At 41.5% G+C, this 19,668-nt stretch overlaps 1 protein-coding gene across 10 annotated transcripts in view; it reads left to right on the top strand.

The window, feature by feature from the left end:
- Positions 1-19,668, top strand: part of Gbf1 (golgi brefeldin A resistant guanine nucleotide exchange factor 1) — a 153,590-nt gene that overhangs the window by 83,845 nt on the left and 50,077 nt on the right. For all 10 annotated transcript variants that reach the window (XM_052760537.1, XM_052760536.1, XM_052760533.1 and 7 more), the window contains exon 4: positions 15,994-16,125. In XM_052760537.1, the coding sequence (XP_052616497.1) occupies positions 15,994-16,125 (132 nt within the window). The remainder of the gene's footprint in view (positions 1-15,993; positions 16,126-19,668) is intronic.

The raw sequence follows: 19,668 nt of genomic DNA, 5'->3' as shown, positions 1-19,668 counted from the left end.
ACTCTAAGTGCTGAGATTACAAACTTGCTTTGCCGTTCCTGGCTTGATTATTTGTTGTTGTTTAAAATAGGGTCTCCTGTAACTCAGGCTGGCTTCAAACTCACTATTTAGCCAGAGATTAAATTGAATATTTTAAATTTTATATGTATGGGTATTTTGCCTACATGTATGTCTGTGCAGTATGTTCATGCAGTGCCCTTGGAGTACAGAATAGGGAGTTGGATCGATCCCCTGGGACTGGAGTTACATGTGGGGTGCTGGAAATGCAATTTAGGGCCTTTGGAAGAGCATCCAGTGAGTGCTCCTAACCACGGAGCCATCCCTCCAGCCCCAATTACCTTGAACTTCTAATCCTCCTGCCTCTACCTCTTAAGTAGGTTGTTAGGATTACAAGTGTGCCAGTTGGAGAGATGGCTCAGTGGTTAAGAGCACTGACTCCTCTTCCAGAGGACCCTGGTTCAATTCCCTGCACCCACATGGTAGTTCACAACTGTCTGTAACTCCAGTTCCGGAGGATCCAACACCCTCACACAGACATACATGCAAGCAAAACACCAGTGCATATAAAGTAAAAATAAGTAAATCATTAAAAAAAAAAAGAATTACAGGTATGCAATACTACACCTGGTTTGTGTGGTGCTCAGGATCAAACCCAGGGCTTCGTGCATGGTAGGCAAGTATTCTGCCTGTAGTGATATATTGTGTACCCTAATAAACTTGCCTTGGGATCAGCAGAAACAGCCACCACCTATTACCTCACCAACTCCATGAATTCTCTGACTGAAATCCTCTGAGTCTTCACCTGAAAGGGTCTCAGCTGAACTTCTTTAGTTCCTGTTTCCTTACGCCTTGTATACCTTTCTCAACCCAGCATGTTACTTCCTGGGATTAAAGGCATGTGTGCTTCCCAGTACTGGGATTAAGGGTGTGTGCCACCACTGTCTGGCCTCTATGTCTAATCTAGTAGCTGGCTCTGTCCTCCGATCCCTAGGTTATATATGTATATGTGTGTGATATATGTGTATATATATGCATATACTTGTGTGTGAGCACATGTGTATGGAGGCCAGAGGCTGACATCAGATGAAGACGCCTTCTGAAGTTGCTCTCCATCTCAGATTTGTTAGAGCAGGTCTCATTGAAACCCAGAGTATGCTGATTTGGCTAGGCTAGCTAGCCGGCTTGCTCTAGGGATCACCTGTCATTAACTCCTAAGTATTGGGATTACAAGCAGGCTTCTACACTTACCTGGCATTTATAGGAAGTGCTGAGATCTGAACTCATGTCCTCACCTTTGCATAGGAAGTATTTTACTGAGCCATCTCTTTATCCCTTATATTTGTCTGGTTTTTGTTTTGGTTTTCTGTTTGTTTTGAAACAGGGTTGATCCTGCTGCCTCTGCCACCCAAGTGCCCTGTACCATCATGCTCAGTCCTTACCAAGATCTTGGCTGAATTGATGTTTCTTAAAATGAGAGGTTTAAATTTTTTTGCATTTGAATGTCCTGTTCCAACATTTTTCATTGAGTTGTCTTTTTATTAAGTCTCAAAGTCAGTAGTGTATTTCTCAACTTCAAGTATTATCCAGTGTTCCAGTTCTTTAGTCTTTCTAGTCAATTTTAATATAACCTTGTATATATTTACAAATAACCTTTTTGGGAATTTCAAAAGAAATGCACTGAATATACAGATCAGTTTGGGGAGAAATGACATCTTTTCAATGCTGTGTGTTCCTGTCTATGAACATGGTATGTCAGTCCATTTATTTATATCTTTTTTTATTTCTTTTATCAGTATATTGTGGTTTCAGCATTCAGGTTTTGTAAGTGTTGTTTTAGACTTATACATAAATATTTACTTTTTCTTTTTTTAACTATTAATTAATTTATTTATTTTACATCCCAGCTGCAGTTTCCCCTCCCTCCCTCCTCTCCTCTCAATCCCTCTCCCCACCCTCCCTCTGCTCCTACCCCCTAATCCACTCCTCCTCCATTTCTCACTGTATAGCCCTAGCTGTCCTCCAGGTGCTGAGAGGAAAGGTGTGCATTACAAACCCCAGTGGTGGTGCTGCACGCCTTTAGTCCCAGCACTCAGGAGGCTGAGGCAGGGGGATCTCTGAGTTCTAGGCCAGCCTGGTCTACAAAGCAAGTTCCATGACAGCCAGGGCTACACAGAGAAACCCTGTCTTGAAAAACAAAAAAAGAAAGAAAGAAAAAGAAAAAAAAGAAAATGAAAATGAAAAGAAAAAAAGGTGTGTGGTACAACCCCTGGGTCTGTGTGTGTACTTTGATTTGGAGTATTCATTGTTAGCAAATAGAAACAAGATCCATTTTTATCTGTTGATCTTCTATCCTGTCACTAGGCTAAATTTGCTTCTTCTGAGAGATTTGTTTGTGAATTCTTTGGGGATATATATGTATATATAGTTGTGCCAATTTTTTATTTTTTTTTTCCAAGACAGAGTTTCTCTGTGTAGCTCTGACTGTCCTGGAACTCGCTCTGTAGACCAGGCTGGCCTCAAACTTAGAGATTCACGTGCCTCTTCCTCCAGAGTGCTGGGATTAAAGGCGTGTGCCACCATGCCCAGCTTTGAATTTATATTTTATTTCTGTTACTTGTTGTACAGGCCAGTACTTCTAGGACTCTGACAGTGGACATCTTGCTCTGTTCTCACTTTTAGTGAATGCATTCAATGTTTTACTCTAAAGTATAACATTAACTATCAGTTTTTTGTGGATGTTAATGTGGGTGTGAATGGATGTTATATTTTGTTAGATTACCCTCATCAATTGACATAATCATGTATTTTTCTTCTTTAGGATGTTGATATGTTAAAATGTTTTCCAGATATTGACTCAGCCTTGCATTCTCAGGGTAACCACATTTAGTCTTGGCGTGTGTGTGTGTGTGTGTGTGTGTGTGTGTGTGTGTGTGTGTGTGTGTTTACAAGAATTAGCTAATCTACTTCTAAAATGAAAGCTCAGAGTGACATTGAAAGGTTTATTGAAGGCAAGAATGACAATATCATATCTGGGCATTCTAGAAGCTCTGGTAGGAAGAATGTGAATTCAATGAACAGATAAGGGATAAAGTAGTATCTGTCTTAAGACACCCACATTCCTCATCTGTTAAATGAGTTAGTTAAACTCTATGGCTGCTAAGATACCTTCATTCCAGCATTTTATCCTATGGATTTTGGCTTCGTAGGAACTTAGCCAGTAGAAAAATAGAAGGGCTAGATTTTATTTTTTAAATGAGCCTACCAGGAATCTTCACTGTCACCTTGACTTCATCACTTTTCTTAAGAAAAGGGAGAATCATTGGGCAGTGGTGGCATGCACCTTTAATCCCAGCACTTGAGAGGCAGAGGCAGGTGGATGGATCTCTGTGAGTTCAAGGTCAGCTTGGTCTACAGAGCGAGTTCCTGGTCAGCCAAGATGATTACACAGAGAAACCCTGTCTCAAAAAACCAAAAAGAAAAGAAAAAGGAGAATCACAGTTTACTTTCCCAAAGGAACTTCTTTTTTAAGAGTTATTTATGTATATAGTGCTTTATCTGCGTGTACACCTGTATGCCAGAAGGGGGCATCAGATCCCATTATAGATGGTTGTGAGTCCCCATGTGGTTGCTGGAACTCGAACTCAGGACCTCTGGAAGAGCGGCATGAGCTCTTAACCTCTGAGCCATCTCTCTAACTCCCAGGAACTTCTTGACAGAAGTGAATGTTGAGCTCTAGATTCAGCTATGACTGCCAAAGCCACTGGAAAGGCTCAGGCAGAGGCACCTTCTGCCACTTCTGGTTGTACACAGCAGGGCATCTGGGGGGACTTTTTTGATATCAAGGTTACATCTTTATACATGTGCAATTAACAGACAAACTAGAACTTCAAAAAGTAATCCCGGGGCTGGAGAGATGGCTCAGAGGTTAAGAGCACTGACTGCTCTTCCAGAGGTCCTGAATTCAATTCCCATCAACCACATGGTAGCTCACAACCATCTGTAATGAGATCTGGTGTCCTCTTCTGGTCATACATGCTGTATACAGAATAAATAAATAAATCTTTAAAAAAAAAAAGTAATCAATCCCAGGCGATGTTCAGATGAGCTTCTGAAATAGAGTTTCTCAAAGTATCTGCTGAAAGGCCAGTGGTTTGTCTTCATGCCTTCTCTTCTTGTCAATGCATTGCACTTGCAGAGTTTCATAAAGCATAATAAAATTAATTATGAGATAAAATTATATTAAAAAAACATAAACTTGGTTTAAGACAGGATCTCACTATGTAGACCAAACTTCACAGTCCTGCCTCAGCTTCCTATGCACTGAGATTATAGACATAGACCATTATTCCCACCTTATGATCTTATTATTAGCTAGGTGCTAATCTGTCAAATTGTTAGTACTTTCTCTCAATTTCTGTCTATCTCAATGTTTACCAAGCAATAGTTTGAAAACTGTATTGGTTTGCAGGTTACACCTGGATCAACAATATTCTAGAAAAAATATATAATTTCAATGGACATTCCAGAAAATATTGCAAATCCTGGAATATTATAGCAAAAATAAGCCCTAAAATGTTTTATAAATGAGATAACTGAGATGATGTCATTTGTATAGTGACACAAAGCCAGTTAGTGTTGGAGCTAAGACTAGAAGTTAAGGATGCAAGGAAGTCAGAAGAATGTAGATTAAAAAATATGGGTTAATTTAAGTTATAAAAACTAGGTAGGAACAAGCCTAAGCTAAGGCTGAGCTTTCATAACTCACAATAAGTCTCCGTGTCATTATTTGAGGGCTGGCGGTCCTAACGAGAAAATGCTGTTACACCAGAGGACTCAATCTCAGTTCCTAGCACCCAGATTAGGAAGTTTAGAACCATCTGGAACTCCAGCTCCATGGAATCTGATGCCTTCTTCTGTCTACTGTGAGCATATATACATATATTCACAAATAAACAAAAATAAAAATAAGTATTTTTTAAATACACAAATACTTAGGAATGAGGTCTACTCTTCAATTTTTTTATATTACTTAAAACTTAAAAATAAGCTATTTAGCAGTATAGAGAGGACATTGGAGTCAGACTCTAGGGCTAAAAAAAGCCCCTAAATAATATTATATTATGCTTATTGTACACTTTATTTCATGTTTTGTACCCTGTATATACACGAAATGGAAAAATGGATACAAATCGCCTATCACAGGGCCTGGTATATAATAGCATTTATGATAAATGTTAGCTGGTATTATTTACTTTTAATTAACTTTAATTTTATGTTTGTTTGTTGTTTTGTTGTATAGGGCTTTACTATGTAGTTCAGGCTGGCCTTGAACTCCATATCCTTCTGTTTCATCCAGAGACCTAGAATTTCAGGCTCCTAGATTTTTATTGTATTTATTTATGTTTGGTTTTTTTGAGACAGGATTTCTTTGTGTAACAGCCCTGGCTGTCCTGAAACTCACTTTGTAGACTAGACTGGCCTCAAATTTACAGAGATCTGCCTGCCTTTCCCTCCCAAGTACTGGGATTAAAGGTGCTCACCACCACACCCAGCCAGACTCCTAGATCTTAAAAGGAATATAAATTAAAGATAAATCCCAAGATACCATATAACTGATGGCTGATACTTATGATGCATTTTGGGATAGCTGTATTAATTCCTATCAGTTACAAGTACACATAGAACAGAGAAAGAAGCTGAATTTTTTGTTTCTTTCTAGATCATGGAAGAGGATCGATTTCTCACCCCTTGGCAGGATTGTATTTAGTGTGAGGCTGTATCCAAAGCTTCCAGAGCTTTTCATGGCACCTTCTTGATTGGACTGTTCATGGCCTTTTTAGAGGAAAGAAAGATAATAAGAACAGCCACTATTTGGTACCTTGTGCCATGCCGCACTCAATACCTACTTACCTTTTGTGTTCGTAATCTCCATTTTTGTGAATAAAAATGAAACTTGAAAAGGATAAGGAAATTTACTTTATAAAACTAGTGAGTGTTGGAAACTGGAGTCAAACCCAGGTCTGTCTGACTCCAAAGCCTCTTAGTCATTCAACTTTATTACCTCTTACGAAGCTCCAGCAGAAAGAGGTTTCTGGTGGTCTTCCTTGGCCTTGCTGAGGACTGGGTTTATTTGGATATTCTTTAGAGTCCTCCAGAAGAGAAGTGTCATGATGCTACTCATAGTAGGCATACTGAATAATTTCATAACCAAGGCGACATGTGACAGCATAGAGGAGCGGCCAGAATTCCCGCCCTGGAGAGCTGTCAGTCTTAAGGCACAAACAGTTCAGTAAACAAAGAGTGCAGATTAGGTAGAGGGTTCTCTGAAGGTGACTGACTCATGTTCTAGGAGGTGCTGAAAACAGTTGTAAGGATGGGAAATCTAACCCCTGCTGGTGAAAGGAGTCTTAGGGTTCTCCTAAAATCAATACAGGTTCGATTTCTGATTAGTCAGGGCCACAAATTAGAGAGGCCCAAAGGCCCCTTTAACCTAAGGCAGAAGGCAGACTTTTGGATATGGCTTGGTGATATTGTCCTTATACCTTGCTCAACACTGGTGGACAGAAAGCTCGACTACCTTATTAGGAGATTAAAACAGAGACGTCCCAGATTGCCCCAGTGTCAATCTGAGAATCTGCCATGTCCCCCAAGTCTGTCTTCTCAAATGATGGGTGACCTGACTAAAGGGGAAATGAACCCCGACACTGTTTTTTCGTGTCAGAGCTGTTCCTCTCCTCAGCAGTCTGTGTCAGAGCCTCCATGTGGCCTCAAGCACTGCCCTCTGACAAAAGAGGACTCTCCTAGCCTACGCTCCTAGTGGTGACTGTCCTCCCAGGGAGGGGTGCTCTCAGCTGCAGTAGCCTTTTCTCATTTGGCCAGCATTGGGCTGACACATTCCTGAGCCAAAATGCACACATAAGCTGCTTTCCCTGGTAGTGAAGCTCTTCACTCCTGAGTGACTCTTATCAGGGGCAGTTGGGCATTCTCAATTGGATTACGCTGACAAGGAAAAAGGCCTGGGGTATATTATTTCAACATCATTTAGCTTCAGAAATGCCTGTCTCGACCCTTTTGCTCTCAGAGTCTACTTCTCTCTTCTTGCTTTCTGTAGGGCCATCAGCTGCCCCCATCAGCTCTTCATCCTGTAAATACTGACCTAGGTTTCTAGAGGCAGAATCAGTCACAAGATGGATCACATCCAACAAACCTGTAAATCACCCCATGATAAAAACAGAAGTCATTCATTTAACCCTCTTGACATTTCTATATCCAGAGGCACAGGGCAAAAGTATTTGAGTACAACTGCTTTTTGGTTTCTGTCTGTGCTGTGAGTTCTATCTTAGGAGTTGTTAGGTCACCACATTCTACTTTTCTGACTATGGCTTGTCTACTCAAGATTCTATTTCTTGTGAAAGTCAGAGCTTGAGAACAGTCTACAAGTGGAATTTCTGAGGTGCTGCAGTTTAGTAGGAACGCACTTTGAAGGTTTTTGGGTCACCAGGGGACATAAAAGAGTAGTGGTCCAAGCCCAGTGTGGTGGGTGACACACACCTTTAATCCCAGTGCTTGGAAAGCAGAGGCAGGCATACCTCTGTGAGTCCCAGGCTTGCCAGGGCTGCGTAGTGAAACCCTATCTTAAAACAAAAAAAGAGTTGTGGTTTAAAGCTGGGCATGATGACACAGCAGGCCCATGGTCCCAGGAGGCTGAAACAGCAGATTGCCATGAGATAAAGGCCAACAATTACACCAACCAGGATGACATAACGAGAGCCTGTCTTTAAATTTAAAATAAGGCGGTGGTGGTGGTGGTGGTGGTGGTGGTGGTGGTGGTGGTGCACACCTTTAATCCCAGCATTTGGGAGGCAGAGGCAAGCAGTTCTCTATGAGTTTGAGGCCAGCTTGGTCTGTATAGGGAGTTTCAGAACAGCCAGGACTACATAGAGCCTCTCTAAAAAAACACATATAAGGATTAATTTTTTTATTAAATTAAAACTTAAAAAAAGAATAATTTCTGGGCTGGAGAAATAGCTCAGTTGTTAAGAGCACTTGCTGCTCTTACAAAGGACCCACATTCAGTTTATAGCATTCACAGGGTGACTTACAACTGTCTATAATTCCACTTCCAGGGGATCCAATGCCCTCTTTCTGGCTTCCATGGTGCACAGACATATATGCAGGCAAATACTCATACATGTAAAATGAAAAAACAATCTTTTACCAAAAATGTATTAAAGAAAGGCAAGTAGGGGCTGGGATAGAGCGCGGTTGGTGGAGTGCTTGCCTAGCATGCTTGAGGCCCTGGGTTCACTGCCCACACCACAGGAAAATGGATATGGTGACGCATGCACATTTGTAATCCCAATATCAGAGATAGACAGGAGAACCAGAAGTTCAAGGCCAGCCTGGGATACACAAGACCCTGTCTTTAAAAACAAAAGGAAAATTATTTATACTGGATTCATGAGCAACCCTTTGGAGGGCCAGTGAGATAGTTCAGAGGATAAAGGTGCTTACCACCAAGCCCTGAAGACCTGAGTTCGATCCCTGGAACCTGCATGGGAGAAGGAGAGAAGTGACTCCTGCGAGCTGCCCTCGGAACTTCACACACACAAGCACAAAGTAAATGAGTAAATTAATTTTTCAAATAAAAGTTTTATTTGAAGATTTATGTGTATGTATTTACCTGTGTGTAAATGCCACATGTGTGCAGGTACCCTTACAGAGACCAGAAGAAGATCCCCTGGAGCTGGAGTTTTATAAAGTAAAAATGAAAATATTTTAGAAAGTATTCACTTTTTAGACTATCAATTAGCCCTTGAGTTTTGTTTTTAAACACTTTTGTTACTTTAGGAATTCTGCTTTTTGTTTGTTTGGTTTTTTGGTGTTTTTGAGATAGTAGTGTAGTTCTGTCTTAGAGTGCTGGGATTGAAGGTGTGTACCATCCCTGCCCAGCTTGGAATTCTACTTTTTAATTGATGGGGTTTTTTATAGATTAGTACTGGGATTGAAGCCAGGACCTTGCAAGTATTGGGCACTGGGCTCCATCACCAGCCTTACTTACTCTTTATTGAGACAGGGTCTTGCTAAATTCCCCTGGCTGATCTTGAACTCTATCTGTAGCTCAAGCAGGCTTTGAATTTGTAATCCTCTTGCCTCAGTCTTTTAAACAACTGGAATTACAGGCCTGAGCCACCACACCCACCTCCAATTTGGTGGATGTGAATGGAAAAAAAAATTCTAACATACTCTAATTAAACATGAGTGATTCCTCAACTTACATACCTTGAGGTTAACATCCAAAAGTCTGAAGATTATAAGTCATAAATTTATATTTTCTTCCTATCTGTCATTGGTAGTTTACAGACTATGTTCACAAGTCCCCAGCCTAAGTCAGAAATGACATAAAAACTGATCCTTCCTAGAGATCTGCCACAAAAAGTTTCAAGATAACCAGTAAAGAAAAGGGGCTCTTGTATGGACTCTCTAGCTGGACCACCTTGTCATTACCTTGGCCGTCTTTCTGTCCTCACAGCTGCACAGCTTTTCCTGTAGAGAGATTAGAGGGTATGCTTGTCCAGAAACATCTGACAGCAGCACATGAAGCAGTAACAGACGTTCTTGGTGAATCTCTGTGCCCAAGTACTTACTTTTACTGTTTCCTGCAGTTGAATAGGACTATCCTGTACTGCTTGAGATCACTTTTAGCCTCCACTTTAAAAAAGATAAAACAAGTCCAAGCCCTTCCCCCTGCCTCAAGGCTGTAAGAGGTGTCCCAGCACAGGTAGTGGGTTCCAAAAAGCCCCCTCATGCACCAGGGATAGATTTTGATTCTACCGCCAGGGGGCTCCCCAAGCAGATCAAGCTACACAATTGTCTGGCCATGCAGAAGGCCTAGTCCAGTCCCATGAAGGGTTGGTGGGGGGAAGGCTGGGGGGGGGGGGGCGGGAGGAGGGAAGAGGGGGATCTTTGATTGGTATGTAAAACGAATGAAAAAATTTTCTTAATAAAAAAAAGGAAAAGAAAAAGATAAACCAAGAGGCTGAAGAGATGGCTTAGTGGTGAGGAGTACTTGTTTCTCTTGCAGAAGACCCAGCGTCAGTTTCCAGAACCCCCATAGTGGCTCACAACCATCAGAAATTCCAGTAAGAGGAGATCTGATACCTTCTTGAGACCTCAGAGGGCTCGAGGCGCACACATGGTGCACAGACATACATGTAGGCAAAACACTTACACATTAAAATGAAAAAAAAATCTAAAAAAATTAAACAGATAAGACAAGTGCTTAAAGGTAGGGCACACAGGAAATATACTATCTGACAATACAATGCATGAATCCTGGTTGGGACAGCAGTGAAAGGCTGGCTCGCTATGGGCGTCCCTGCTAAATGACAAAGGTAGCTTGCCACTAGAGCTGCTACCTATCACTTTATGCAAGTCTTGTTCCATTGTCTGGGAAAACAACTTCAGCTGACCTCTGACATCAGCAATAACTACATAAGTTATTAAACAACTTTCAAGATAGTAGCTGTGCTGTGTATCTGTAATCCTAGCTTCAGGGGGCTGAAACAGAAGGATCCATTGAGCCCAGAGTTTGAAACCAGCATGTGTGAGACAGATCATACTTAGATTATTTTGTTCTCTCAATAACTCTAAGAAACAATACCACTATCTCCATTTTTCACTAATAAGGAAATGAAGGCTCCCAGAGGTTGTGATACTAAGATCTACAATAAATGGAAAACATTGAGTTTGAACCCAGGTCTTGTTAACTACAAAGCCAGGCTGCATAAATACTGCATTAAATTCTTAAGAAGTATACCAAGTGTGGCTGGAGCAATGTCTCAGAGATTAAAATCACAGGCTGCTCCTCTAGAGGACCTGGGTTCAATTTCCAGCCACACACATGACTGCTCATAACTGTGTATAACTCCAGTTTCAGGAAATCTGACATCCTTACAAAGACATAAATGCAGGCAGTTGTGAGCTGCTGTATGGATGCTAGGAATTGAACCCTGATCCTCTGAAAGAGCAGCCAGCACTCTTAACTTGCTGAGCCATCTCTCTAGCGCCAATACCAAATTATTTCTATGGGTTTACTAGCTATGACTAAAATGGAAAATAAAATTTTGTACTAGGATTTTAGTTTCTTCTGTTCCTCTCTTCCTACCCGGTGGCTATACACTGTTAGTTATTGGTTGGAGTACTGCCCTATGAATTAAGCCTTAGGTTTGTCCAGATTCATTCCTAATCCAAGAGGGAGAACAAGGCCCCTTTAACAAGGCCAACAGGCTAAATGAGGCCCATAGGGACTGTCCTCAAACAGCAGCTTGAGGACAGACTGAGCCATCTCCCTCCCTGGAGCACAAGTTTGATGTATGAGCTTTTAACACTAGTTCTTTTCCTTCTAGAGGGAACCAGTGAGCAATTCGTCTGTAACATACAGGCAAACCAAAACTGCTGTAGCCCTTCCTCTGCATGCACTATTACCACCAAGCCCAGAATCAAGCAAGCAGTTTCAAAGCCCAGGAGAAATTAAAAACGGGTTGCTGTACTTTACAGCCTGCTGGCATACCCCAGCTTTATGCAGCCATTGTACTTGGAGCAGCTTTTTCCATCAAGATTCCTCTTATTTAGTAAAAAGTTTCATTCTTCTATATCAGCAAGAAGAGAAGACACTTTATAAGTTTATTATCAGTTACTACCTGTCAGCTATCTAGAGGGGACTTAAAGGGAACAAGAGGAAATGAAAAAGAAAATTCCAAATTGACATTAGCAAAATCTGTAGTTAATGAGCCTGAGAGGTAAATAGCCAAAGGAGAAGGAGGAGGAAGAATTATTATTATTATTATTATTATTGTTGTTGTTGTTATTATTATTATGAGTATCAAGGCTGCTAACAACTGCTCCACATCCCTCAAGCATTGTAAAATTCCACTAACTCTCTTTCCTTCAACAGCCAAAAATGGTTACTACAGCAGTATGTCATGAGGTCTTAGTTATACTGGGGAGTCTTGACTGCTTCTGCTATCCTGATGCTAATGGGCTCAAGAACTTTGTGAAAAGGGGCATTCCCATTTTACCTATGGGAAATACAAAGGCATCAAAACTGTGACCCGTGAGATTACACTGTCTGTGAGGAAATAGTAAAGATGGTTTGTGGGAGCAGTAGTCTTTTGAATAGTCACACCTTACTTTGAAAAGTACCCAGAGACACTTTCAAGACAGCTGAACCTGAATATACAGTCCTGAAAGGTTTGGGGAACAAGGACCAAAAGCTAGACCTGGCCAGCACAGGTCCCATCAACAGTGTCCATTGTCTGTCTCTCTTACCTTGTCCCAGCTCTGGGTGAGACCAAGCTGTGTCTTTCTGGTAGTGTGGCATTCTAGCCCAAAGTGCACTGTTAGTATTTTTGACAGCTACCTGGGATGGATAATGACTTTGAAAGAAAATTCTTGATGTTTGGGCCTAGAGAGGTGGCTCAGAGGAAAGAGCTCTCTTGAAGAGGACCCAGTTCAGTTTCCAGCACCCACATGGTGGTTCACAACCATCCCTAACTCCTAAGGGACCTCATGCCCACTTCTTACCTCCACAGGCACTGAGCACAAACAGGGTGCACATATATATACAGACAAAACACTCATGCAATGAAATCCAAAACATTTATTTAAAAGTATTTTTAGTTCCAGGCCAGCCAAGACTGCTTAGTCTTTCTCAAAATAAATAAGGTAAAGAGCCAGAAGAGCCAGATGAGGTTTCCTCTGCCTGTCAGTTCAGCACTTGGGAGTTGAAGGCTATCTAAGCTACATAAGATCTTGTTTCACACCAAAACACAATCCATGTAATAAATATTGATAAATTGGGTTTTACTGGGTGGTGGGTGCACACCCTTAATCCCAGCACTTGGGAGGCAGAGGCAGGTGGATCTCTGAGTTTAAGGCCAGCCTGGTCTAGAGAGTGAATTCTAAGATAGCTAGGGCTACACAGAGTAACCATGTCTCAAAACAAACAGACAAAACAACAACAAACAAACAAACCCCAAAGCAGCAACCAAGAGACAGATAGGGTTTCATCAAAGAAAAGCTGGGTGTTGTAGCACACGTCTTTAACTCTCACAGTAGGGAGGCAGAGGCAAGCAGCTCTCCGAGTTTAAGGCCAGCCAGCGCTATGGAGAGAGACCCTGTCTCAAAAGCAACAAGATGGAAATAAAACAAAAATTATTTCTGCTGTATAGACATGCAAAAGCCTGGAAAGGACCAAGCCTTAGACTGGGAGGACATCTGCAAATAATTGTATCATCACTAAAGGACTTGAATTTGGATAAGAAGTCTCTAAATCAGTGATTCTCAAGCTTCCTAATGCTATGGTGACCCCAACCATAAAATTGTTTCTGTTGCTACTTCATAATTTTGCTACTGTTACGAATCATAATGTAAATATCCCTGCTTTCAGATGGGCTTAGACAACCCCTGTGAAAGGGCTGTTGGACCCCAAGGCGTTGAGAACCACTGCTCTAACTAGGCAGGTGGTAGTAAACCAGAGAACCTGATGTCCTTCAGCCAGTGAATGAATAAAGGAACTACGATACGTCCATGGAGGAGAGAATACTATTCAACAACAAATAGGGACAAATCACTGCATGCAAATAGCCTGGATAAAAATTTCATGTATACCAAAAATGAACAGTTTTTAGATGACAGGCCAAGGTAAACACAAAGCGTTTGTGTTCCTAAAATAGTAAGAGAAGATGATTTTAAGGTTTTTTATGTGTGATCACCTGTGCATGTGGATGTGGAGGCCAGACCTCAGATGTCTTCCTCTATGGCTGTCTACCTTAGTTTTTGAGACGGAGTATCTCATTGAATCTTCTCAGCTGAGCTGGCTGGCCAGCAAGCTCCTAGCTAGAGTTAGAGAATTTTACAGAGGTGCTGGAGGTCTGAACTCAGGTCCTCAGGCCTGTGCAGCAAGCACTTGATCCTCACCTAGCCGTTTCCCTAGCCTAACTGTACACCTTGGAACGTGCTCTTAAAAAGTGTTCCATAGTACACTTTTCCTATATCGTCTGTCTACCTTAATGCTTATTATTGCACACGTGTATGCGTGCACACACATATCTCTTTAGTTTTTTTTTAATGGAAGTTGTCATCTCTAGGTGGACCCAGTGGGGAATGGGAAGCAGGTTTTGTACAGCTGATGCGATCACTGTACAGACAGGCTTGGAAAATACTACCCAATCTGCCAATTAATTAAAGCATTAATCTGGGAAGCAGCCGGCCTAGAAAATGTTTGCCTAGAGAGACAAAAGGTAGGAACTGAGTAGGGAGTGCCGTATATTTGCATGAAAATAAAGGTTCATAAGAACAAATACACACACACACACTTCTTCTCTTTGTCTGTAAAAGTGCAATAGCCTTGATATATCCTAAAAGTTTCTGGCCTCTTTAGGAAAACTAAAAGAACTAACTCTGAAAGCTGAAACCACAGTAGAGTATAAAAAAGCACATTCAACCCTCAGCAAAGTCAGGTAGTCCAGGACAGTGTGTCTTCTTGACCTGGGATGAAATCTGCTACACTAGAAGTATGTGCTGGCAATTAGGCAGGGCAGACATGTGGTTTGGGGAGCTTTAGAACCATGTAGACCCCAACTCTGCTTATCGTGTGATTTGACGCCTGTCAGTGTCTTATTCAGACCTTATTTTTCTCAAAGACCGCCATGCTCCTTCATCTCAGGACAGCTAGCTGACGTGCTCTCTGGGGAGGAAGGACGCAAAGAGTGGTGAGGGCCATCTAAGATCACAGACCGTCTCTGTAACTGGAGGCTGCTCAGCTTTTTGCTTATTTTAGGCTTCCTTTTCAGCATGGGACTACGAACCAGGTTTTCTCTCACCCTGGAATTTCTTTAGTCATACCCTGTACTTGAGGCAAAGCTTACCTGTGTATCACTAGAGAAGATGATGAAATGAGCATGGGAAATAGACTCATGCTTTTTGGCTATATTAAATAAGTATTGTTGGTTTTTTTCTTTTTTCTTTTTGTTTGAGTTTTGAAACAGAGTAGCCTGCTACTCTCCCTAGTCTGGAACTTGCTGTGTAGACCAGGCTTGCTTCAAATGTGTAGTGATTTTCCTATGTCTGCCTCCTGAAACCTGGGATTATAGGTAGGAATTGCCATGCCTGATGCCCAGCTATTAATTTCTTTTTCTTTTTTTCTTTTTTTGGTTTTTTGAGACAGGGTTTCTCTGTGTAGCTTTGACGCCTTTCCTGAAACTCACCCTATAGCCCAGGCTGGCCTCGAACTCACAGAGATCCACCTGACTCTGCCTCCCAAGTGCTGGGATTAAAGGCGTGCGCCACCACTGCCTGGCTTTAATTTCTTGATTGTGATCAAGGGCTGGGAACGTAGTTTAGTGGAAGAATAGTTGCATAGCACATGCAGTGTCCTGGGCTCCATCTCCAGCATAACAACACAACAGTAATGAAATAATAGCGAAAAGTCTGATAGTCTGGGGCTGGAGAGATGGCTCAGCAGTTGAGAGCACTGGCTGCTTTTCCAGAGGTCCTGAGTTCCATTCTCAGCAACCACTTGGTAGCTCACAACCATCTATAGTGGGATCTGATGCCCTCTTCTGGCATACAGGCGTACATATAGAGCACTCATACACATAAAATAAATGAATAACTCTTTAAAAAAGAAAAAAAAAAACAAAACTCAGATAGTCTATATATGACATAAAACTCCCTCTTTTAATAATTTTACTATTAATTTTTTAAATGTGCTTTTTAAAAATTACTAATCTTTTAGAGCTATATACTAAAACTTTTACAAATAAAATGGCAGTGTCAGGAACTCAATTCAAGGTATTCTAGGGGGAGGAGGGTTGACCCAGCCAGGAAGACCTCTAGCTTCATCCAACAGACAAAACTGACCTTTTGCTAGGGTTAACTTTTGTTAGTATCTTTTCATTTTTGATTTGTGTTTGTTCATTTTACTTGCAGAACTCTCAGAGATTGAGCCAAATGTATTCCTTCGTCCATTTCTGGAAGTTATTCGCTCTGAAGATACCACTGGTCCTATCACGGGCCTGGCACTCAGCTCTGTCAACAAGTTCCTGTCCTACACACTCATAGGTAATCCTCAGGCTCTGTCGGACAACTCCAACACTCTGTTTCCTGCTTCTGTTCAGTTGCTTAGGCCTTAAACCGCCTAGTGACACCAGCTGTCCCTTTCCTAGTAGAGGAATAGGCTTACTTACTATTCGTCATGCTAATGGACTGGGTTGTACATGGAGGGAGAGAAAAGAAGAGATTGCCTGAGAGTCTGGTTTCTGCCATCCTTTGTGAGAGTTAGGAGTATGGTACCATTGTGCTTTGGTTTGCCTTTATTGAAGATTACTTTTATTTATTTGTATGGGGGAGTAGGGACTGGGGACATCACGAGGAAAGGTGTTCACATGGAGCTTAGAGGACAATTTGTGGCCTAGGTTTTCTTCTTCCACTATATGGGTCCCAAGGATCAAACTCCAATTATTAGGCTTGGCAGCAAGTTCCTTTACCCCCTGAGCCATCCCTCTGGCTCTGGTTTACCTTATTTTCCAGATATAATTTATGCTTATTGTAAGAAAACAAATAATACTGAGACATCTGAAAGAAAAGCTAAGTATCTCTCCTCTATCCTAGTGCTGAAATCTCTTCTTTAGGAAGAAGTATTAATGACATGACTTGACTTGTTCCTTATCTTTTTCTTGATGTTTATAAATATAAGCAAACCCTTCCCCCACATGCACACACCCGTCTTAAGACAGGTCTTTCAGGTAGCCTGGAACTTGCAGTTTTCCTGCCTCAGCCTCTCAAGTACTGGATTTAGGCAGTATTATCTTTTTTTTTCTTTGTTAAAATTCATTTAGTCATTTTTCGTGTATGTGTATGTACCTGAATGTATATATGGGCACCACATGCATGCATATGCCCACAGAGACCAGAAAAGATGTCAGATTCCCTTGAAACTGTAGTTACAGACGTTTATAGCAACCCAATCTAGATGCTGAGAACTGAACTTACATCCTCTGGAAGAGCAGAGTGCTCATAACCGATGAGCCATCTCTCCAGCCTGATTATCCTTTTTTTGAAAAGGGTGGGTGAAAGGGGATTTGTGTTATGTACTTTCTGTATTTCACTTAATAGTGATAATTTGATATACACAATATAATTATATAGCTGATTTATTCTTTTCATTGTAGTAAAACATACATATATACATATACATTATACACACGCGCGTGCGCGCGCACACACACATATAAAATTTTCCCTTTTAACCTTTTTTTTTTTTTTTTAAGACAGTCTCATGTAGCCCAAGCTGACCTCAGACTCATTATATAGAAAGGATGAATATGAACTTCAGGTCTTCCTGGCTTCACCTTCCCATACTAGGATGATAAGCCTGTGCCACCACACCTAGTTTTATGAAATGTTAGGATCAAACCAGTGACTTCCTGCATTCTAGACAAGCACCCTACATCCCTAACCCTCTTTATCAAATTTAAGTATATAATAATTTTAGTTACGACTACAGCATTGTGCAACTATTTCTACCATCTATTTGTCAAATCTTTTCATTGCCCAAACAGAAACTTTAACTATCAAATAATAACTCTCTATTTTTCCTTCTCATCCACCTCTGATATAATGGTGTCTTTGATATTAACATTATTCCCTTTTTGAAACCATTATAAACAATGCTGAAATAAATATCCTTGTTTCTATGGCCTTATTTACCAATTTTATTTCTGTGTGAACTATTTCTGAACTTGGAGTTTCTGGTGTAAAGTTTGTGTATCTATCTCACATTTTTATAAGTGCTACATTTTGTAGATTACTTCCCCAGCAGGCTGAAGCATTTACATTCCCACCAGTAATGCCTGAGAGTTTCCATTTCTTCTTGCTGTCTGCAGCTCTGAATATTACCAGTTTTCTTTTGTGTGTGCGTGCCACTTTGGTGGGCAAAAATCTGTATGTTTTTATTTCATTGAGGTTGAACTTTTGAATTTCCTTTGTCTCTCTTTTGGATTTAACAGTTGGTATAAGCTCTTTGTATAGTAGGAATAACAACCCATTATCTGTCATTGTATTATAAAGTTTTGCTCTCAGTCTAGACCTATTATTTCACCCAATCTACAGTAGATCTGTTTTTTTTTTTTCCAATATCAGAACTTGAACCCAGGGCTTCACACTTACTAGGCAAGCACCCCACTACTGAGTTATGTCCCCTTCAGTCAGTTTACGTAAGATGTGCATTTTCGTTTCTTTCTTTTTTTTTTTCTTTCTTTTTCTTCAGTTGGTGTTGTCACTCAGAATCCTAATTCTTTTTCCCCTATTAAAAACCCATGTGAAGCCGGGCGGTGGTGGCGCACGCCTTTAATCCCAGCACTCGGGAGGCAGAGCCAGGCGGATCTCTGTGAGTTCGAGGCCAGCCTGGTCTCCAAAGCGAGTTCCAGGAAAGGCGCAAAGCTACACAGAGAAACCCTGTCTCTGAAAACAAACAAACAAACAAATGAAAAGTGAGGAGCAAAGAAAACAGGTGGGCAGCTGTTTACGTTCCAAAGTGGAGACAAGGAAAGATGAGGCCCAGGTTCTAGCTAGCAAATGAATGACCTTTAAGTTCCGGGAGAGAAAACTCTTATCTTTTCTAGAAAATTTGATTTGCTTAGCTGAAGCACTCAGGGTCCTGAGCAGGAGTCTTGGGTGTCAGCCAGGTTCTGAGTAAATAAGGGATCAACCTCTTCAGGCTCACTAGACTGGGCTTCCTACTTTCCCTAAAAGAAATCAGTCCTAGTTGCTGCCAGCCTTGACCGGAGCACCACCTGCAGGTCGTGTCTCTTCGCAGCCTCCAGCTGCTGCCCTTCTGAGTCTTTCCCTTTGATCTTTTCTCCTTCCTCTGTCCCTTCCTGGACTTGGCAAACAGGCTGGTCATTGGAGACCTCAGGCCAGCTGGTCAATGAAGCTTCCTGTGGTGGGAAAGGAGAATGTTGGGAGGTGATGATTGCTACAGGCATGAGAAAAGGAGCAGGAAGGAATGTACGAAAGCCAGAAAGCAGAAGCAACTCTGGCAACTCTCTGAAGCTGGCTCACAAGTGACTAGAAAGGAGGATGTTCTGGAGTCTTGAAGAATACAAGGTCTACTAATTGAGCTTGTCCAGTCACCCTTTGTGTCTGCAACCTCCTAGCAGAAAACTGCCGCCCCCCCCCCCCCATTGCCCCTGAATCCTGCAGCCCAAGGCTTCTGAGATTGTTTTCCATCCTGTTCTAAGGACTGGCCCTTCGTGTGGCCCCATGTATCTGTTGAGCCATGATTTGTACCACTGGTTATCTAGCTTGCTGGCAGGCTCTACCTATGATTCTAAAGGACCTGTCACTATTACCTGCCTTTTTGGAAAATGGACTTTGTACTTTGTTCAAGCTGAAGGAATATGAATACAAAAAGATCCAAAAAATTTAAATCACTTTATCAAGAGATTAGTAGAAGAGAGGAAGAAACAGACTCCCAGGAGCTTTGAGATGTGACAAGACGGCTATTCACTGAACGCTGAGATGCCATTCAACACTGTGAAAGACCTGGCTTTACTGTGACCCTGGAGGCCGAAGTAACGACTTTCAGTGAGTTGTGAGAGAAGC

The sequence above is a fragment of the Peromyscus californicus genome, unplaced genomic scaffold (genome assembly GCF_007827085.1).
Source record: "Peromyscus californicus insignis strain IS unplaced genomic scaffold, ASM782708v3 Scaffold_4__1_contigs__length_199733344, whole genome shotgun sequence".
In the NCBI taxonomy this organism is placed as follows: domain Eukaryota; kingdom Metazoa; phylum Chordata; class Mammalia; order Rodentia; family Cricetidae; genus Peromyscus; species Peromyscus californicus.
Note: the sequence above shows the minus strand (reverse complement) of the source record. Positions and strands in the feature narration are given on the sequence as shown.